At 45.5% G+C, this 23,256-nt stretch overlaps 1 protein-coding gene across 1 annotated transcript in view; it reads left to right on the forward strand.

Moving 5' to 3' along the window:
- myo15b (myosin XVB) overlaps positions 1-23,256 on the forward strand; it is a 520,694-nt gene that overhangs the window by 167,895 nt on the left and 329,543 nt on the right. The window contains exon 23 of the mRNA XM_078226038.1: positions 19,999-20,044. Coding sequence (XP_078082164.1) covers positions 19,999-20,044 — 46 coding nt within the window. The remainder of the gene's footprint in view (positions 1-19,998; positions 20,045-23,256) is intronic.

Consider the following 23,256-nt stretch of genomic DNA (forward strand, 5'->3'; position numbering starts at 1 on the left):
GCCAAAGTGTGGCGACTGGGGGATTTTCACAGTGGCTTTATTGCAGTGTTAATGTAGGCCTACTTGTAACTAATAAATAAACTTTAATTTAAACATTTGACAAGGTACCGCATGGTAGGTTGTTGCATAAGGTTAAATCTCACGGGATTCAGGGTGAGGTATCTAAATGGGTACAAAATTGGCTTCTTGACAGAAGCCAGAGGGTGGTTGTAGAGAGTTATTTTTCAAACTAGAGGCCTGTGACCACAGGGATCAGTGCTGGGTCCACTGTTATTTGTCATTTATATTAATGATTTGGATGAGAATATAGGGGGCATGGTTAGTAAGTTTGCAGATGACACCAAGATTGATGGCATAGTGGACAGTGAAGAACATTATCTCCGATTGCAACGGGATCTTGATCAATTGGGCCAGTGGGCTGATAAATGGCAGATGGAGTTGAATTTAGACAAATGCGAGATGATGCATTTTGGTAGATTGAACCAGGACAGGACTTACTCAGTTAATGGTAGGGCATTGGGGAGAGTTACAGAATGAAGAGATCTAGGGGTACATGTTCATAGCTCCTTGAAAGTGGAGTCACAGGTGGACAGAGTGGTGAAGAAGGCATTCGGCATGCTTGGTTTCATCAGTCAGAACATTGAATACAGGAGTTGGGACATCTTGTTGAAGTTGTACAAGACATTGGTAAGGCCACACTTGGAATACTGTGTGCAGTTCTGGTCACCCTATTATAGAAAGGATATTATTAAACTAGAAAGAGTACAGAAAAGATTTACTAGGATGCTACCGGGACTTGATGGTTTGAGTTATAAGGAGAGGCTGGATAGACCGGGACTTTTTTCTCTGCAGCATAGGAGGCTGAGGGGTGATCTTATAGAGGTCTATAAAATAATGAGGGGGATAGATCAGCTAGATAGTCAATATCTTTTCCCAAAGGTAGGGGAGTCTAAAACTAGAGGTCATAGGTTTAAGGTGAGAGGGGAAAGATACAAAAGTGTCCAGAGGAACAGTTTATTTCACACAGAGGTTGTTGAGCGTCTGGAACAAGCTGTCTGAGGTAGTAGTAGAGGCGGGTACAATTTTGTCTTTTAAAAAGCATTTAGATAGTTACATGGGTACGATGTGTATAGAGGGATATGGGCCGAATGCGGGCAATTGGGATTAGCTTAGGGGTTTAAAAAAAAGGGCAGCATGGACAAGTTGGGCCGAAGGGCCTGTTTCCATGCTGTAAACAAAGAACAATACAGCACAGGAACAGGCCCTTCGGCCCTCCAAGCCCGCGCCTCTCCCTGGTCCAAACTAGACCATTCTTTTGTATCTCTCCATTCCCACTCCATTCATGTGGCTATCTAGATAAGTCTTAAACGTTCCCAGTGTGTCCGCCTCCACCACCTTGCCTGGCAGCGCATTCCAGGCCCCCACCACCCTGTGTAAAATACGTCCTTCTGATATCCGTGTTAAACCTCCCCCCCCCTCACCTTGAACCTATGACCCCTCGTGAACGTCACCACCGACCTGGGAAAAAACTTCCCACCGTTCACCCTATCTATGCCTTTCATAATTTTATACACCTCTATTAGGTCACCCCCTCATCCTCCGTCTTTCCAGTGAGAACAACCCCAGTTTACCCAATCTCTCCTCATAACTAAGCCCTTCCATACCAGGCAACATCCTGGTAAACCTCCTCTGCACTCTCTCTAAAGCCTCCACGTCCTTCTGGTAGTGTGGCGACCAGAACTGGGCGCAGTATTCCAAATGCAGCCGAACCAACGTTCTATACAACCGCAACATCAGACCCCAACTTTTATACTCTATGCCCCATCCTATAAAGGCAAGCATGCCATATGTCTTCTTCACTACCTTTTCCACCTGTGCCGTCACCTTCAAGGATCTGTGGACTTGCACACCCAGGTCCCTCTGCGTATCTACACCCTTTATGGTTCTGCCATTTATCGTATAGCTCCCCCCTACGTTAGTTCTACCAAAATGCATCACTTCGCATTTATCTGGATTGAATTCCATCTGCCATTTCTTTGCCCAAATTTCCAGCCTAACCATATCCTTCTGTAGCCGCTGACAATGTTCCTCACTATCTGCAAGTCCAGCCATTTTCGTGTCATCCGCAAACTTACTGATTACCCCAGTTACACCTTCTTCCAGATCGTTTATATAAATCACAACCTCTATGACGCTAAAGATGTGTGGGTTAGGTGGATTGGCCATTGTAAATGTACGGGGTTACAGGGGTAGTTCAGAGGGGTGGGCCTGGGTGCGATGCTTTTTGAAGAGTTGGTGCAGGCTCGATGGGCCGGATGGCCTCTTTCTGCACTGCAGGGATTCTATGGCTCTATTAGTGGTTTCGATAGAGCAGATAAGGAGAAAGTGGCAGGAGTGTTGGTAACCAGAGGGACACAGATTGAAAAGAACCAGGGAGGGAGATGAGAAACTACTTTTTTACACAGATCTGGAAGGCGCTGCTTGAATGGGCAGTGGATAATTCAATATTAACTTTTAAAGGGAATTGGAGTAATTATTGAAAAGGAGAGTGTCGCATGAATATTAGAAGGGGGATGCAGGGAGGACAGAGACTGATGGGAGAGCTCTTGCAATGAGCCAACATGGGGACAAAGGGGCAAATGGCCTCAGTTGGTGCTGTAAGATTCTATTCTATGCAAGACTGACCGGTCACCACCTTCAAACATCAACAGGCTCAGGATTCTACCACATAACATGTTCCGCCAAAGTCTTCATCCACCAGCCAAAAAACTACCACAGCAGCCAGAAAATTGAAAAAAAAAGTTATATTGCTTTCAAATGGAAAAAAAAGGTAATCAGAAGCCAAACACAAGTCAGGCAGTGCACATTGCATTCCAGCAGACCTGAAGATGTTCCCAGAAGAGAAATAGTTCAAACCCAATAGCCTGGGGGAAAGAGAACATTCTGGAATTCAGACGGTTCAGATTTAGCTGCCAACTGGAATAGACCCTGTTTCTCGTTAAACTTCCTGATTCTTCCAGCTGATCGCGTGAGGTGGAAATTAACCAGTGTGCTCTGTGATGCACACACTCATAATGACAGCAATGAAGCAATAATCATTTCTTTAATGCATGTATATAAACACGTAATGTAAGCATGTGGGAATTATACAGTCAATGGTAGAACCCTTAAGAGTATTGACAGGTGGAGACGTCTGGGCGTACATGTCCACTGATCACTGAAAGTGGCAACGCAGGTGGATAAGGTAGTCAAGAAGGCACATGGCATGCTTGCCTTCATCGGTCGGGGCATTGAGTATAAAAATTGGCAGGTCATGTTAATGCGGAAAAGTGTGAGGTGATTCACTTTGGAAGGAGTAACAGGAATACAGAGTACTGGGCTAATGGTAAGATACTTGGTAGTGTGGATGAGCAGAGAGATCTCGGTGTCCATGTGCATAGATCCCTGAAAGTTGGCACCGAGGTTGATAGGGTTGTTAAGAAGGCGTACAGTGTGTTAGCTTTTATTGGTAGAGGGATTGAGTTTCGGAACCATGATGTCATGTTGCAGCTGTACGAAACTCTGGTGCGGCCGCACTTGGAGTATTGCGTACAGTTCTGGTCGCCGCATTATAGGAAGGATGTGGAAGCATTGGAAAGGGTGCAGAGGAGATTTACCAGGACATTGCCTGGTTTGGTGGGAAGGTCTTATGAGGAAAGGCTGAGTGACTTGAGGCTATTTTTGTTAGAGAGAAGAAGGTTAAGAGGTGACTTAATAGAGGCATACAAGATGATCAGAGGATTAGATAGGGTGGACAGTATGAGCCTTTTTCCTCGGATGGTGATGGCTAGCACGAGGGGACATAGCTTTAAATTGAGGGATGATAGATATAGGACAGATGTCAGAGGTAGGTTCTTTACTCGGAGAGTAGTAAGGGCGTGGAATGCCCTGCCTGCAACAGTAGTGGATTCGTCAACATTAAGGGCATTTAAAGGGTCACTGGATAAACATATGGATGATATTGGAATAGTGTAGGTTAGATGGGTTTTAGATTCGTTTCACAGGTCGGCGCAACATCGAGGGCCAAAGGGCCTGTACTGCGCTGTAATGTTCTATGTTCTATGTTCTATGCTGTAGCTGTACAGAACCTTCGTTAGGTCTCATTTAGAATATTGTGTACAATATCAGAAGGATGTGGATGCTTTGGAGAGGGTACAGAAGAGGTTTGCCAGGACGTTGCCTGGTCTGGAGGGTATTAACTATACGGAGAGGTTGGATAAACTCGGTTTGTTTTCACTGGAACGACGGAGGTTGAGAGGCGACCTGATAGAAGTCTACAAGATTATGAGTGGCATGGACAGAGTGGATAGTCAGATGCTCTTTCCTAGGGTAGAAAGGTCAAGTAATAGGGAACATAGGTTTAAGATGCGTAGGGAAAAGTTTAGAGGAGATGTATGAGGCAAGATTTTTATACAGAGGGTGGGGAATGTCTGGAACGCGCTGCCCGGGAAGGTGGTGGGAGCAGATACGATAGCGGCATTTAAGAGGCAACTAGACAAATACATGAATAGTCCAAAGATGTGTGGGTTAGGTTGATTGGCCATGCTCAATTGACCCTAGTATCAGGGCATTAACAGGGTAAATATGTGGGGTTACAGGATTAGGGCCTGGGTGGGATTGTGGTCGGTGCAGACTTGATGGACCAAATGGCCTCCTTCTGCACTGTAGGGATTCTGTGATTCTGTGATAGTGTGGCAATGGAAGAATACGGACTCCGTAAGTGCATACGGTTTTAGTTTAGGCAGGTATCATGATCGGCGCAGGCTTGGAGGGCCGAAGGGTCTGTTCCTGTGCTGTACTGTTCTTTGTTCTTTGTCATCTCCTATTTCCCATCTGTATGCTGCCCCTCGGCAATCTCATCTGAAAATACTTCAGTTCCCACATGTACACGGACAAAACCCAGCTCGACCTCACCGGCATATCTTTCGACTCATTCACTGTCAGTAAATTATCAGACAGCTTGCGACAACCAGAATACTTTCTAATCAGTATTCTGTAACTTGATTTTGTGTCTCTGTGCCCTGTTTGAGAGCAGATTTCCACTCCATCTGACGAAGGAGCAGCGCTCCGAAAGCTAATGGTATTTGTTACCAAATAAACCTGTTGGACTTTAACCTGGTGTTGTTAAAACTCTTACTGTGTTTACCCCAGTCCAACGCCGGCATCTCCACATCATCATTAAGACAGCCAATTTAGAGTGCTGTAACATCACCTGACTTCACCGCTACCCCAGCTCAGGTGCTGCTGAAACCCTCATTCATGATTTTGCGATCTTGACTATTCCAACATGCTCCTGGCTGCTCTCCCATCTTCCATTCTACACACACTACGCTCATCCAAAGCTCCGTCACCACCGCCTGTGTTCTAGGTCCCATTCACCTCCTGCCTCTGTGCTTGCTCACCATGATGGTGTTCACTGCAGTTTCAAATTGCCCTCTGACCTCACCCCTCTGTATTTCTGCAACCTCCTCCAGCCTCTCAACTCTCTGAGATCGCTGTATCCCTCCAACTCTGGAGCCTCTTGAACATTTCTGATTTTAATCAATTCACCATTAGTGACTGTGCTTTCAGTTGCTGGGTCCTAAGCTCTGGAATTCCCTCCTTAAACCACTCTGACTCTCTCTCTCTCTCTCCTGCATTAACACCCTCAGTAAAAACTAACTCTTGACCAAACTTCCGGTTGTTGGACTTAATATCTCCCTAGTTGGCTTGGTGTGAAAATTTATTTGATAATGCTTCTTCTAAATGTCTTAGGACATTTGCTGAGTCACAGTAGGAGCAGTAAAACTAACACTGGGAGTGTTTGATGGGGACAGTGCAGAGGGAGCTTTACTCTGTATCTAACCCCGTGCTGTACCTGTCCTGGGAGTGTTTGATGGGGACCATGTAGAGAGAGCTTTACTCTGTATCTAACCCCGTGCTGTACCTTTTCTGGGAGTGTTTGATGGGGACCGTGTAGAGAGAGCTTTACCCTGTATCTATCCCCATCCTGTACTTGTCCTGGGTGTGTTGGAAAGGGTAAATTCATTCATCCCATGATTTCATGACCAAAGAACTTGTGTGAATATTGTGCCATTGGCCTAAATCTGACCCGAGCACGCTCGCCTTGTTGAAGTTCAGGATCAGTGAATCACCTGTATATTTTCACATAATAATTATAAAAAGACAGAAGCTCGTTTACTAGCGCTTTGGTATTCTTCACTCTGGGCTGTACAAAATCCGACAATTACATTTCCTTATTTCTTCACACTATTATTTTTCTGGAAATGAAGTTCTAGTTACTGTGTGTCCATTAGAGGGTGCTTGAGTTGCTTAGTGGCCAGTAGAAATGTCCTGGGAGTGAATGTGTACATGATCTCAGGGACAGTTCCTGCTGAACAAAATCATCAAATTCAACCTCTACAAGCTCTGGGACAGAGTCTCTGTTGCAATATTTCTTCCTAGATTAATGCAAATGTACCTGAAGGACAAGCATCAAGGTTGTACACAGAGTTTAATGGAGACTTCTGATAACTTTATTGGCACAGTGGCACAGTGGTTAGCACTGCTGCCTCACATCGCCAGGGACCTGGGTTCAATTCCGGCCTTTGGTCACTGTCTGTTTGGAATCTGCACATTCTGCCCATGTCTGCGTGGGTTTCCTCTGGGTGCTCCGGTTTCCCCTGTCACTCTAAAGATGTGCGAGTCAGGTGGATTGACCATGCTAAATTGACCCTTAGTGACAGGGGGAATTAGCAGGGTAAATACCCAGGATTATGGGGATAGGCCCTGGGTGGGATTGTTGTCGGTGCAGGCTCAATGGGCCAAATGGCCTCCTTCTGCACTGTAGGGATTCTATGATTCAATGAACTGACTGAAAGAGAACTGAATCAGGTGATTGTATTGCTTTCTGTGGTAAATGAATATTAGCATAAATGTATCATTAACAAACTAGCAATTACACAATGACAACATCCATCTTCTTTTAAATAACAACCCCATGTCGTCCACCAAGTCCCTGTTTTAAGCTGTTCCGATATGTTCACAGATCCATGGAGATCTCCTGGAAGTTCTCAGGATAACGCTTAATAACCAACCACAGAACTCTGGGGTCCTGGGAAGTCTCCGTCTGGAGCTCCTCTCTCTTGTTCTGACTGTTGCACATGAGAACTACGTTATGCAAACCCTCCAAGCCTGCAGACCTCCTCCAGCTGAATGTCAAGTCTTATATATCAAACCTTCTCAGTTTATTTTGAGTGTTGGTAGGACAGTCAGACTGCCAGGTCTGTGTCTGATATCATAGTTATAGCCCTGAGTAATCTCTGGAGTTGAGGCGGTGAATTCATGAGCGCTTTATCTCCAGCAGCTTCTGATCTGTTTTGACTATTAACTCTTCCCGAGTAAGTATGTGTAGTTTCTGGTGATTCCAAAGACGAGCGAGAGGTCCCTCTTTGATATTGGAATAATTTGCTTATACAGGCGACATTCTTTTTGAACCACATGCAACAGGCTTATCACATTGGAGAAGAAATGCACTGAGACCTTCCTGCAATGTATCCAATTTGAACGTTGTTGCCTTCCTACTGTCATAGTATTATGGTGAACCATCGTTGGTTCCCACTAGGTAGTACTGAGCCAGGGTCTGGCCAGTACTACGAGTCTGTATATATGTTGCTGTTGGGGTTAGGGTTGGGTTGTTCTACATGTTACTGTTGGGGTTAGGGTTGGGCTGTTCTACCTGTATTATAGTTATTATGGTACATCCCAGTCGGGCTCCGCCTCCTGGGAGAGGTATAAAGGTCACTGCTCTGTCTGGGACCCCTCAGTCTGGGATCGTGTACTATATATGGTAGCTTCGTTGTAATAGTAAATAAAAGCCTTTATTTCCTTGAGCATCTCAAGCCTCGTGAGTAATATCGCGCATCAATTTTATTTACTATTAATTAAACTCTCGTCGTTTAAAAAAAAGGAAAACGATACAGAGAGTATGGAGTAAATGTTAAAACCCGAACGTCTTACACTGGATCCACGTGCGGCGGGCGCCTCTAACACCTTCGACCACTGGTTGAAATGTTTTGAGGACTACCTTGCAGCCTCCGCAGCGGTCACCACAGAAGACGACAGACTCCGGGTCCTCCACGCGAGGGTAAGCGACGCCGTATATCTCGCGATCCGTGCGGCCACCGACGACAAAGGGGCCCTCGAGCTTCTTAAGAAGCGTTACATTAAACCGCCAAACGAGATGCATGCTTGATACCTCTTAGCCACTCGACGACGGCAGCCCGGCGAAACGACGGAACAGTACGCGTGCGAGCTCCTACAGCTAGCCAGGGGCTGTAACTGCAAAGCAGTGTCGGCAGACCAGAACATGAATGACCTCGCTCAAGATGCGTTTGTGGCGGGAATCGGATCATCTTATATCCGACTCAGACTGTTGGAGCAAGGTAATCTTGATCTCACTAAGTCGATAGAACCAGCGGATACGTTGGAGACGGCCTCCAAAAGCCTAGCGTTATATCCCGAAGACCACGTGGAGACAGCGTGGCAGGAGCAGTCGCTGATCCCTCCTCGTCCCTCGGGTCTGAAAAGCTGCGTGATGGCGTGCCCACACTCGGGCCTGACGACGGCAGCAGCTCCAGGCGGCCCGCGGTGTTACTTCTGTGGGGGAGCGAAGCACACTTGGCAGCGATGTCCCGCTAAAGCGGTGTTGTGCTCCGCCTGCGGTAAGAAGGGGCACTATTCGAAGGTATGCCGATCCAAACTTACTTCCAGGAACAGCAGTGCGGCCTGCAACTCCCCGGAGCCCGGTTCTTCGTCGTCGGCATCGTCGAGGGTTTCGTCCACGTGCGAGGCCAGGACGCCGCCATTACAGACGACGGAGTCGCAAGAGACGCGCGACCACCAGGGGTCGCTGATTTTGGCGCCATCACCCACGTGCGACCTATGGGAGCAGCCATGTTGGTCGGCACTGACCGCGAACGACCAGCAGGGGTCATCTTCATCTATCTCAGCTGCCTGCAGTGGCGCTCACGAACCAACGGTGGCGTCGATCATCCTGGACCAGGCCAAGCCTCACAGACTCGACAAGTCTATGATGGACATTCAGGTAAACAAACGCTTGATTTATTGTCTGTTTGACAGCGGGAGCACTGAGAGTTTTATTCACCCAGACGCTGTGAAGCGGTGTGGCCTCCAGGTCCAACCTGTCAAGCAGACGATTTCGATGGCATCAAGGTCCCGGTCTGTCACCGTGCTAGGGAGTTGCGTGGTAAATTTAATGGTGCAGGGCACGGTTTACGAGAGCTTCAAGCTCCTGGTGTTACCGCACCTTTGCGCGCCAATACTCCTCGGACTAAATTTCATGGTCCACTTGAAGAGTGTAACCCTACAGTACGGTGGGCCACTCCCTCCGCTTTCAGTGGGAGAACAGCAGCTTCCAAATTGCCCAACGCGCCCCACCTGTAGCCTCTCGACGCTGAAGATTACCACACCCTCCCTGTTCCAGAATCTTGTGCCAGGCTGCAAGCCCATCGCGACTAAGAGTAGGCGTTACAGCGCTGAGGATCGGATCTTCATTAGATCTGAAGTTCAGCGGCTCCTCAAGGAAGGGATCATACAATCTAGCGCTCGTCCATGGAGCGCGCAGGTCGTGCTGGTCAAGAGTGGGAACAAACCCCGGATGGTCATTGACTATAGTCAGACCATTAATAGATACACGCAGCTGGATGCGTATCCCCTCCCGCGCATATCTGACATGGTCAACCAGATTGCGCAGTACCGGGTGTTCTCCACCATCGACCTAAAGTCTGCCTGCCACCAACTCCCCATTCGCCCAGAGGACCGACAATACACAGCTTTTGAGGCGGATGGTCGCTTATATCACTTTCTTAGGGTACCTTTTGGTGTCACCAATGGGGTCTCGGTCTTCCAGCGTGCTATGGACCGAATAGTGGACCATAACGGACTGCGGGCTACCTTCCCGTACCTGGATAACGTCACCATCTGCGGCCATGACCAGCAGGACCACGATACCAATCTCCTTAAGTTCCTACGCACTGCATCTCGCCTGAATCTGACCTACAACAGGGAGAAGTGTGTATTTCGTACGCGCCGCTTAGCCATCCTCGGATACGTGGTGGAAAACGGGGTCATTGGCCTTGATCCAGACCATATGCGTCCCCTCCTTGAACTTCCCCTGCCCACTAGCGCAAAAGCACTGAGAAGATGCTTAGGCTTCTTCTCTTACTACGCACAGTGGGTTCCCAATTACGCGGACAAAGACCGTCCGCTCATTAAGTCTACCTCTTTTCCCCTAGCACCAGAGGCTCGAATGGCCTTTGATAAACTAAAAGCCGACATTGCGAAAGCCACGATGCACGCTGTTGATGAGTCCATCCCCTTTCAGGTGGAGAGTGGTGCATCTGATTTTGCCCTGGCCGCCACACTTAACCAGGCGGGCAGGCCCGTCGCCTTTTTTTCTCGCACCCTCCAAGGCCCCGAAATTCGACATTCAGCGGTGGAAAAGGAGGCCCAGGCCATTGTGGAGGCCGTCAGGCATTGGCGCCATTACTTGGCGGGAAAACGGTTCACCCTGATCACGGACCAGCGGTCCGTGGCGTTCATGTTCAATAACACGTTACGGGGCAAGATCAAGAACGACAAGATCTTGAGGTGGAGAATCGAACTCTCCACCTATAATTACGACATCATGTATCGTCCAGGGAAACTCAACGAGCCCTCGGATGCCCTGTCGTGTGGAACATGCGCCAGTATACAGGAGGACCGTTTGCAGGCTCTCCACAATGACCTCTGCCATCCAGGGGTCACTCGGCTCTACCACTTCGTAAAAGCCCGCAATCTACCCTACTCGGTGGAGGATGTCAGGTCCATAACGAGAAGCTGTCAGGTATGCACGGAATGCAAACCGCACTTTTACCGACCTGACAGGGCACAACTCGTCAAGGCCACTCGTCCCTTCGAAAGGCTGAGTGTGGACTTTAAGGGCCCCCTTCCCTCGACAGATCGGAATGTGTACTTCCTCAACATCATTGATGAGTACTCGAGATTCCCTTTTGTTATTCCCTGCTCCGATACATCCGCTGCCACGGTTATCAAGGCATTTTGTGATCTTTTCACCCTGTTCGGGTACCCCTGCTACATTCACAGCGATAGGGGCTCGTCGTTCATGAGCGATGACTTGAGGCAATACCTGCTCTCATACGGGATTGCCTCTAGTAGAACCACGAGCTACAACCCTAGGGGTAACGGACAGGTGGAACGTGAGAATGCTACAGTCTGGAAGGCTGTCTTACTGGCGTTGAAGTCAAAAAGCCTTCCAGTCTCCCGTTGGCAAGAGGTGCTCCCTGATGCGCTCCATTCCATACGCTCACTCCTGTGTACGGCAACCAACGCTACTCCCCATGAGAGGCTGTTTTCATTCCCTCGGAAGTCTTCCTCTGGGACCTCATTACCGTCTTGGTTGACGTACCCAGGACCTGTCCTTCTGCGGCGACATGTTAGGGCCCGCAAGTCCGACCCTTTGGTCGAACAGGTCCATCTCCTCCGCGCCAACCCTCAGTATGCCTATATGGCATACCCTGACGGGCGAGAGGACACGGTCTCAATTCGAGACCTGGTGCCAGCAGGGGACTTAGAAACCCATGTCGCTCCCATACCTCCTGTTAGAGATCCCCCAACTATTGTTTCCCCTCCTGACACGGCGCGGGCAGCATCGGAACCATCACTTAACCCTTTTACTCCCGTGTACAGCTTGCCTGAGTCCAGGAGATGGTCGCCACTTCAAGGCGTGTCGGAACTCAACAGATTATCATCACCTTGGGGTCAACTGGCCCGTGAGACTGTAGAGGAACCGTTGGACATCGCCTTGGGGAGAACGCCACCACGAGTGCCTACTCCGGTGTCATCACCGGTGTTGAGGAGGTCACAACGACGGTGCGGTCCCCCTGACCGTCTGAACTTATAAACTGATGACAAATTATTCTGTGTTTTTTTGTACCCCGCCGGCCTTTGTCTTCAAAGGAGGGGTGAATGTGGTGAACCATCGTTGGTTCCCACTAGGTAGTACTGAGCCAGGGTCTGGCCAGTACTACAGGTATGTATATATGTTGCTGTTGGGGTTAGGGTTGGGTTGTTCTACTTGTTACTGTTGGGGTTAGGGTTGGGCTGTTCTACCTGTATTATAGTTATTATGGTACATCCCAGTCGGGCTCCGCCTCCTAGGAGAGGTATAAAGGTCACTGCTCTGTCTGGGACCCCTCAGTCTGGGATCGTGTACTATATATGGTAGCTTCGTTGTAATAGTAAATAAAAGCCTTTATTTCCTTGAGCATCTCAAGCCTCGTGAGTAATATCGCGCATCAAGTATTGAAAACATGACTTGGCTGACAGCTATTCCCATGAAGTGTTGGTGATCACCCTGCCATTGGAATGAGGTGTCTGTCTCAGTAATTTTCTTAGCTTCTCAGAGAGGGCACCTCCGTTCAGCAAGGAAGTTGAATTGACCTCGACACTTTTGGACATTGTCTTTGTCCTGTAGTGGCAGCATTGACTGGATGTCTTTGATCCACTGTTGAAAACCAAACCTTTGTGTCTGGCGGTTTCCATGAACAAACATAGGTTCCTGTCTTGTTCCTCTTCCACATGTCTAACTACAGTGATGTCATCTGCAACGCACACACACCCCAGGACTCGTTCTGTTATCTGGTCCATATGCTGCTGAAACATATCCTGATTAACGACAGCCCAAATGGTAGGAAGCAGTATTGGCCAAAAAGAATTCTAGGCGCTGTTAGTTCTTGTGACTCTCTTGGCAAGTGTACAGACTAATATCTGATTTTTTCATCTAATTTGGAAAAGTGTTTTACTCCAGTAAATATTGGGTTGAACTCCTGTAGCATTGGTAATATTTCTTTGAGGCATTGTTTAGCTTCCTCAGGTCTAGCCGCACTCTGAACTGTCCTCCATTATGATAGTGATGGAACTGCATCAGTCCGTCTGATATTGCACTTGTTGAATGGTCATTTTGATTTTTCATTCCATCCAGTTCTATCCTCAGCCTCTCTCGAATGTGCACACTGCATTTTCATGGCGTTGACCTTCTTTAAGGTGTAGACTGCATCCCAACTGTGTCAGACTGGTCTGATTTTGATTTGATTTGATTTGATTTATTATTGTCACATGTATTAACATATAGTGAAAAGTATTGTTTTTTGCGCGCTATACAGACAGAACATACCATTCATAGAGAAGGAAATGAGAGAGTGCAGAATGTAGTGTTACAGTCATAGCTAGGGTGTAGAGAAAGATCAACTTAACGCAAGGTAAGTCCATTCAAAAGTCTGACAGCAGCAGGGAAGAAGCTGTTCTTGAGTTGGTTGGTACGTGACCTCAGACTTTTGTATCTTTTTCCCGACGGAAGAAGGTGGAAGAGAGAATGTCCAGGGTGCACGGGGTCCTTAATTATGTTGGTTGCTTTGCCGAGGCAGCAGGAAATGTAGACAGAGTCAATGGATGGGAGGCTGGTTTGCGTGATGGATTGGCTACATTCACTACCTTTTGTAGTTCCTTGCGGTCTTGGGCAGAGCAGGATGAATCGAAAGCTCCTGCTGTGATCCTCGGAATAGGTAAGCTTGTGGATGGTGACCATGTTGAAATCATTGTGCGCCAGCAGCCCTGTTACTGCTAGTCCTGGTATATCCGCATGTAGAACACCTGAGCTGACCATGTTGACTCTTTGGACCAACATTTCTGGTCTAGGGAATGTGGGTACTTTATTGTTATGCCATTTTAGGCCATAAACTTTATACTTGTGGGTTGGATCACAATTTCTAGCTTCATGGTATAAAGAAGAGTTCTGGCTCTTGCACCTGTTTCAATCTTCACTCGAGCAGGCGCCAGAGTGTGGTGACTAGGGGATTTTCACAGTAACTCCATTGCAGTATTAATGTAAGCCTACTCGTGTCATTAATAAATAAACTTTAAACTTTGAAGCTTTTCAGTTGAAGCTGTCCATCCTTACTGAGTCAGACAATCTGAAGTGTTACAAAGACTTCCTTTTTCTTAATGGAATGGAGCTGTTCCACAAGGGTGATTGAGTGAAATAGCTGTTCAACTGTTGTAGCTTCACATGGACCTACTTCATCTATTTTGATCAGACCTTCCCTTATTTCATGGCTGTGTCTATATTTCTGGTGATGCCTGAAAGTATCTCACCTCTCTTTGCTCCTGGATGTCCTACTTGTGCAGTTTGAGCGCTGCATGCTCTGGCTTCTCCCTTTGTTTCTGCAGCTGGGTCTTCTGCAAAGTTTGGCCCTGTGCCCTCGAAGCCCATGGGCTTTTTACCTCTCTACGTGTGCAGGGCATCGACACGATGTGTGGGCAGTTACTGCACTCTTTATTTTCCCAGGGTGCCTGGGATATTGTACCTCTGGGCTCGGATCCTAAGGTTTGCAAGCCAAATGGTTTTGTACCTGCATTTGCCCTACACGCAGTGTCCCTTTGGCTTCTCCAGGAGATATTTCTGGAACACCTCAGCAACACTGGAGGCCATAACCAACTCCATAATTCATCCTGAGGGTCAGCACCAGAGAAGTCACACTTGTGGACTTTCTGTCTGCATTGGTTCACAAAGTCATCTAGGCTCTAGCTGACTCTCTGTCTATATTGCTCAGCGATGGGGGAAGTAAATCTGAAAAAGACTTTCATTCACAGCTCATTTTTTAATGCTACCCGTAGTTTTGAAGGATCCTTCTGTTCAGGAGAAGATAAAGCAGAGGTATTGATTCTACACAGACCTTTGTTTCCTGTGGTAATCCTAATTTTTATAACCTGCTTCTCTGCGTCCAAAACCCTGTGGTTTACAAAGTTTGGTTATTCCTCTGCTTAAGTAGTTTGAATTCACCTGGGGCCTCAGATGTTGTGCAGTCCACCTGTGGATACCTAGGCTGCTGTTATAGAATCATAAAGCAGTACAGCATGGAAACAAGCCCTTCAGCCCAACCATTCCATGCCGACCAGGGTGCCCTCCCAGCTAGTCCCAATTGCCCATGTTTGGCCCATATCCCTCTAATCCTTTCCCATCCATGTACTTATCCAAATGCTTTATTAATGTTGCTATTGAATCTGCCTCAACCACTTTTTCTGGCAGCTCATTCCATATCCGCACCACCCTCTGCGTGAAGAAGTTGCCCCTCAGGTCCCTTTTAATCTTTCCCCTCTCACCTTAAACCCGCACCCTCTAGTTTTCAATTCCCCTTCCTTGGGAAAAAGACTATTTGTGTTCACCCTATCTGTGCCCCTCATGATTTTATACATCTCAATAAGGTCACCCCTCATTCTCCTATGTTCCAAGGAATGAAGCCCTAGCCTGGCCAACCTTTCCCTATAACTCAGGCCCACCAGTCCTCGTAAATCTTCTTTGCACTCTTTCCAGTTTATCAATGTCTTTCCTATAACAGGGTGACCAAAACTGTACACAATACTCCAAGTGTTGCCTAAGCCTTCTGCTCTTTTCTCCCCTTGTGTTTCATGCCATGTCTCACAAATTTAATTGAGTCTTTTGAAGGGGTAACCAAGAAGGTAGATGAGGGCAGTGCAGTTGATGTTGTCTACATGGACTTTAGCAAGGCCTTTGACAAGGTACCACGTGGTATGTTGTTGCATAAAGTTAAATCTCACGGGATCCAGGGTGAGGTATCTAAATGGATACAAAATTGGCTTCTTGACAGAAGCCAGAGGGTGGTTGTAGAGAGTTGTTTTTCAAACTGGAGGCCTGTGACCAGCGGTGTGCCTCAGGGATCAGTGCTGGGCCCACTCCTATTCGTCATTTATATTAATGATTTGGATGAGAATATAGGGGGCATGGTTAGTAAGTTTGCAGATGACACCAAGATTGGTGGCATAGTGGACAGTGAAGAAAGTTATCTCCAATTGCAACGGAATCTTGTTCAATTGGACCAGTGGGCTGACGAATGGCTGATGGAGTTTAATTTAGACAAATGTGAGGTGATGCATTTTGGTAGATTGAACCAGGACAGGACTTACTCAGTTAATGGTAGGGCGTTGGGGAGAGTTACAGAACAAAGAGATCTAGGGATACATGTTCATAGCTCCTTGAAAGTGGAGTCACAGGTGGACAGAGTGGTGAAGAAGGCATTTGGCATGCTTGGTTTCATCGGTCAGAACATTGAATACAGGAGTTGGGACATCTTGTTGAAGTTGTACAAGACATTGGTAAGGCCACACTTGGAATACTGTGTGCAATTCTGGTCACCCTATTATAGAAAGGATATTATTAAACTAGAATGAGTGCAGAAAAGATTTACTAGGATGCTACCGGGACTTGATGGTTTGAGTTATAAGGAGAGGCTGGATAGACTGGGACTTTTTTCTCTGGAGCATAGGAGGCTGAAGGGTGACCTTATAGACGTCTATAAAATAATGAGGGGCATAGACAAGGTAGATAGTCAATATCTTTTCCCAAAGGTAGGGGAGTCTAAAACTAGAGGGCATAGGTTTAAGGTGAGAGGGGAGAGATACAAAAGTGACCAGAGGGACAGTTTATTTCACACAGAGGGTGGTGAGTGTCTGGAACAAGCTGCCAGAAGTAGTAGTAGAGGCGGGTACAATTTTATCTTTTAAAAAGCATTTAGATAGTTACATGGGTACGATGGGTATAGAGGGATATGGTCCAAATGCGGGCAATTGGGATTAGCTTAGGGGTTTTAAAAGAAAGGGCGGCATGGACAAGTTGGGCTGATGGGCCGGTTTCCATGCTGTAGCCCTCAATGACTCTATGACTCTATTGTGGATAAAACCTTGCTTTAGAAGTTGCAGAAAGCCACAATATCTGCTGAGCTGGACAAAAGCCATGTCCTGAAATGTACTGGTGCATTGCAGGCTCCAAGGAGGGGCTCTGGCATTGGTTAATTGCATGTGAGTGCAGTAAGGGTAGGAAGAATCTTTGCCAAAACACAATGCTGCACTGATCTCTGCAGCTAAGTCTGCATCAATGCTTTGTCTTGCTGGCTCTACTCTCAATCCCTAACTCAAACCATTGCTCTTCTGATGTGAAAGCTCTGATCCAGTCGTAACGCCTCAAGTCGGGCTTCTGACTGGAATTGTTATTTTCATCTCCTGGGTCAATGCTGTGGACTCACTTCTACTGCTGTCATGTTGTATGATCTCTTTCTAGATTAATATAAACAGGGCTGAAGGGCGGTCATAGAGATTGAACACAGGGCTTTAATGGAGATTTGTTGCTTCAGCTTGCATGTGTTAACTGCTGTACAGAGCGCAGGCAACGGCAGCCATTAAAGGAGACAGAGGGGACAACACCTGAGTGATTGGAGAATGATATGCAGAGGGATCTAGATGTTCACAAAAAGCTAGTATGCAGGTGCAGCATTGTTAGGGTACCAGATCATTTGAGGCTTACATGTTCTTAGTCATAACTGATGCACACTCAAAGTGGCCAGAGTTGTTACCATGAGATCTGCTACATCCAAACAAACCGTTGAAAAACCTGATGAAATTTTTGAACATTTGGTCAATTGGAACAGATAGTTAGTGATAATGGTTCACAGTTTACTTCACAAGAGTTTGAGGATTATCTCAAAATAAATGGTATTCAGCATATAAAATCTGTACCTTATCACCTGTCAACCAATGGATTAGCTAAAAGATTCATACAATCCTTGAAACACTCTTTAAGCTACAAGAGAAAAAAAGTTTATTTATCAGTTGCAAATATGGCTTACATTACACTGCAATGAAGTTACTGTGAAATTCCCCCAGTTGCCACACTCCGGCGCCTGTTCGGGTAAATGTACCTAGCCAGCACGTCTTTAAGACTGTAGGAGGAAAACTGGAGCACCCAGAGGAAACCCACGCAGACACGGGAAGAACATGCAGACTCCGCACAGACAATGACCCAAGCTGGGAATCGAACCCAGGTCCCTGGCACTGTGAGGCAGCAGTGCTAACCACTGTGCCACCGTGAGCAAGGTTCATTATCACTTCATGTGAATAGCTTTTTGGTATCTTATAGAAATACTAATCATGCAACTTCATCTCTATTGAAGGGTCATCCAGACTTGAAATGTTGGCTCTATTCTCTGTCCAGACGCTGTCAGACCTGCTGAGATTTTCCAGCATTTTCTGTTTTTGTTTCACCTGCTTTATTACTCTTAAAGGGCAAGCTGAAAACTACATTTGATTTGTTATTACTTCCAGAAATCTCAGAGATAGTAGAGTATCAACAACAATTTCAAGTTGCTCGATGAGCAGTGAGGGTAAAACAACACTCATTTCACCAAGAAGGTCAAGTGTTAGCGCATAATTATTACACAGTTCAAACCAAAGATGAATAGTTTGCTGACGCCTTGCTAACCAGTCGTTATAATCTCTAAATGAGTTATCAGAATCATCTCCAGAAGTACCAACTTCTTTAGTCCTTGGTGTTGTGAATACAGAATACTTAGTTGATTGTGTAGAATAATTAATGATGCATAGGACTGTGACTAGAGTATTAGTGATCTTGTGTATGACATTGTCGTAATTTGTTGTCATGACCACAGAAGTAAAGGGGGAGGGACGTTATATATTTAAGTGGTTGGAGATTGTTTTAAGAGCTGATGCTTTGATTTGATGGTGATGTCATTAGGATGTTGCACATGTTGCTGTTTTACTTTCCGTTTGTACTCTGCACAGGAAAAAGCTCCTGGAATAAATCTGATGTTGTTTATTTGATTCTATGTGTGCAAACCACATCTTTTCTTTTAATCCCACAATGTCTAACATAGTTAGGACATTACAATGATCATGGGTGATCGTCTAACTCATGGCCTAATCCCGCCTTCCCCCACGTATCCTTTGATTCCCTTCATCCCAAATGCTGTCTCTAATCCATCTTGAGAATATACAATGTTTTGGCCTCAAATGCATTCCATGGTAGTGAATTCCACAAGCTCACCACCCTCTGGGTGAAGAAATTGCTCCTCACTTTTTCTCTGAGGGTTGTGCAACTTTGGAACTCCCTGCCTCAAAAGGCAGTGGAGGTGGACAGATTCTTTTGAGGCAAAGGAATCAAAGGTTTATTGGGGTAGGTGGGAATGTGGAATTCAAAACTCAAACAGCTCAGCCATGAACTTATTGAATGGTGGAGCAGGCAGGAGGGACCGAATGGACAATTCCTGCTCTCATTTTGAATGTTCATATATATGTGACTGTGCAAGAGAACTGGATCACATGATATTGCACCACTTCCTGTGATGACATACATATTAACATAAACATATATTTAAATGGTTATATTTAATGTATTAATGAATACAATCCATGCACCTTTGTTCTGTTGAGTACTGAGTGGTATTCTCCAGGTTGTGTAGTATCCATTATACATTATGGGATTTACCAACACTACCTGGCTAGTACTTCTCTGTGCCGTGTTTACACATTCTCCCTGTGTCTCCGTGGGTTCCTCCGGGTGCTCCAGTTTCCTCTCACGGTCCAAAGATGTGTAGGCTAGGTGGATTGGTTATGGTAAATTGACCCTTAGTGCCAGGGGAGTTAGCAGGGTAAATATGTGGGTTGCAGGGATAGGGCCTGGATGGGATTGTTGTCGGTGCAGGTTTGATGGGCTGAATGGCCTCTTTCTGCACTGTGGAGATTCTATGATTCTATGATATGTGAAATTATGCACCAGAAACAGGCCATTCAGGCCCAACCAGTCCACTTAGGGAAGTGAATAACATTTATCTTCCAAATTCCCATGTCGTTTGATCTCCTTTTTCCTCCAATCAAATCTTGAATAGTTCCATTGTTTCTGTGTCAGCCATGAACCCTGGAAGTGAGGTTTATAATTCCCTGTTGTGAACAATTTCCTTTTGTCCTCTCCATGTAGTGAGTTTATGAAAGTGCTGGTGAAGTGCATCTATGTCTGATTTTTCTTTCATTTTCCAGGTGTAACCCATTTTTCATTCGATGCATTAAGCCCAACATTAAAAAGGTATGACATTTCCTTCCCTCAAATCATGCTAAGTCAGGCTTGTTTAATGTTCGATCACAAATTTAAATGATAATAAATTGACTTATGGGAGCAGTTAGATTTTTCATTTATTGTAAATAACTACTGTAATTATTTAAATATTGGCTGCACTTTTTAATTGCAAAACAATCAGACAATTTTCTAATTATAGTCAAAGTACAAATTATGAAGTTTATTTTTCCTGAGGATAATTTTTGAATTCTGGGTGTGGCCTATATGGAGAGGCAGCTTTTACACAAATAAATACAGTATTGATTGCTTTGATAGTCTAGAATTTAACAAGTCCCAAATAAATGGTAGACCAGTGTGTAAATTGGATTTGGGTGAATTTGTGTAATGTACAAATGTTAGATGGATTGAAGTCAGGATGTGCTTGCATCCATTGTAATCAAATGGTGCTCGGCAGAGCGAGGATTAAGGTGAGACTGGAGAATAGCTCCATCCACAATATGATGAATAGAGTCACATGGTAAAAGACTGAGAGAACAGTCTAGAGGGAACACCCTATAAGTAGTCTACCTGCATGGTCACCATGCATGCCAGTAACCTGGGATCTGTAAATAGTTAAAGACTAACACTAAACAATTGATGTTTACATGTACAAATCTCAAGCTCCTCATCATTACAATATCTCTAATGAAGCTTCTTTCACCTCCCCAAGCAGTGACATTGCCACTTTGAGGTACAGAGGAATGGAATAGAATGGAATGGATAAGCCTCAAAGCTTTTATCAACAACAGATTGATTCCGGGGATGAAAGGGTTGACCTATGAGGAGAGATTAAACAGTTTGGGCTTGTACTCGCTGGAGTTTAGAAGGATGAGAGCGGATCTGTTCGTGACATATAACATTTTAAAAGGGATTGATAAAGTAAATGTAGACCAAATGTTTCCTTTTATGGGGCAATCTAGAACAAGAGGTCACAGGTATAAGTTGCAAGGCGATGATTTAAAACTGAGATGAGGAGTAACTACTTCTCAAAGAAGGTGGTGAATTTGTGGAACTCGCTGTCCCATAGCGCGGTGGAGTCTGAATCATTGAATGGTTTCAAAAGGGAGATAGACATATTTGTAATAAAAAGAGGGATATGGGGAACAAGGTGGGGAGGTAGATTTGAGACCAGGGAGAGATCAGCCATGATCTGATTGAATGGCGGAGCAGGCTTGAAGGGCTGAATTTGCCGACTTCTGCTCCTAATTCCAATGTTCCTATGTGCCTATATTCTCTACATTCCTCCCGTTTAGTCCACTGGCAGTCAAAGCCCCAGGTTTTCTATTTAAGTATTCCTGAAGCCTACGATGCATATCAGAACGTTCCATGCTTTCACTCCAAACTTCAATTCCATAATTCTGTGATTATTAAAATCAATGGCTGGAAAAAACAGAATAAAAGTGTTGCGTTCCCATCTCCCAGTGTGCACAGAAAAAAAACCTCAAAAGACTTCCATTTATATAACACTTTTAATGGCCAGTAGTTGTCTCAAAAGTGTTTTACAGCCAATAAATTACTTTATTTTTTTGAAGAGTGGTCATTGTTGAAATGTAGGAAATGCAGAAACCAATTTACACACAGCAAACTCTCTCAAACAGCTGTGTGATAATAACCAGAGAGTCTGTTTGTGTGATTTTGATCGAGGAATAAATGTTGGCCAGGACACTGAGGTGGGGAGAGCACCCAAGTCTTTGTTTGAAATAATGACATGGGGTCTGAGAGGACAGACTGGGCATCATTTCTCATCCATAACTGTGACATGATCTTGCTAATTGAATTATCTTAGATGGAGTTATGTTATAAACTGACGCCACAGAAAGATGTTTACACTGATAAATGAAGTCAACAACCTAAAATTACCTGACCTTCGTACAAGCTGGTGAGCAAATCCTGAAAATTATTCCATGTTGATCAATGTGCAAAAAGAAACTGCCTGATAATAGATAGCTGATTCGTGGTGGAATTTGGAAATGATTAAATTAAGAACAGATGTTATGTTTTGGTCTTTGAGAATCAGTGGTGGTATCCTTGACAGTGCAGCACTCTCTCAGTACTACAGTTGAGTGTCACCCTTAATTTATAGAATCAAAGAATCCCTACAGTGCAGAAAGAGGCCATTCGGCCCATCGAGTCTACACCTACAATAATCCCACCCAGGCCTTATCCACGTAACTCCATGTATTTACCCAGATAATCCCCCTGACACTAAGGGGAAACTTAGTATGGCCACTATGGCCAATCTTGATCAATTGGGCCAGTGGGCTGACAAATGGCAGATGGAGTTTAATTTAGATAAATGTGAAGTGATGCATTTTGGTAAACCAAACCAGGGCAGGACTTACTCAGTTAATGGTAGGGCATTGGGGAGTTATAGAACAAAGGGATCTAGGGGTACAGGTTTATAGCTCCTTGAAAGTGGAGTCACAGGTGGACAAGGTGGTGAAGAAGGCATTCGTCATGCTTGGTTTCATTGGTTAGAATATTGAATACAGGAATTGGGACGTCTTGTTCAAGTTGTACAAGATGTTGGTAAGGCCAACTTGGAATACTGTGTACAGTTCTGGTCACCCTATTATAGAAAGGATATTATTAAACTAGAAAGAGTGCAGAGGAGATTTACTAGGATGCTACCAGGACTTGGTGGCTTGAGTTGTAAGGAGAGGCCTGATAGACTGGGACTTTTTTCCTTGGAGCGTAGGAGGCTTAGGGGTGATCTTATAGAGGTCTATAAAATAATGATGGGCATAGATCAGCCAGATAGCCAACACCTTTTCCCAAAGGTAAGGAAGTCTAAAACTAGAGGGCATAGGTTTAAGGTGAGAGGGGAAAGATACAAAAAAGGTCCAGAGGAGCAATTTTTTCACACAGAGAGTGTGAATGTTTTGAATGAGCTGCCAGAGGTAGTAGTAGAGGCAGGTACAATTTGTCTATTGAAAAGCATTTTGACAGTTACATGGGTAAAATGGGTACAGAGAGATATGGACCAAACGCAGGCAATTGGGTCTAGCTTAATGGTACAAACTGGGCAGCATGGACAAGCTGGGCCAAAGGGCCTGGTTTCCATGCTGTAAACCTGCAAGAGATATAGGGTGAATTAGCATAGAAATCATAGAAACCCTACAGTGCAGAAGGAGGCCATTCGGCCCATCGAGTCTGCACCAACCACAATCCCACCCAGGCCC

The sequence above is a fragment of the Mustelus asterias genome, chromosome 12, assembly GCF_964213995.1.
Source record: "Mustelus asterias chromosome 12, sMusAst1.hap1.1, whole genome shotgun sequence".
Lineage (NCBI taxonomy): Eukaryota > Metazoa > Chordata > Chondrichthyes > Carcharhiniformes > Triakidae > Mustelus > Mustelus asterias.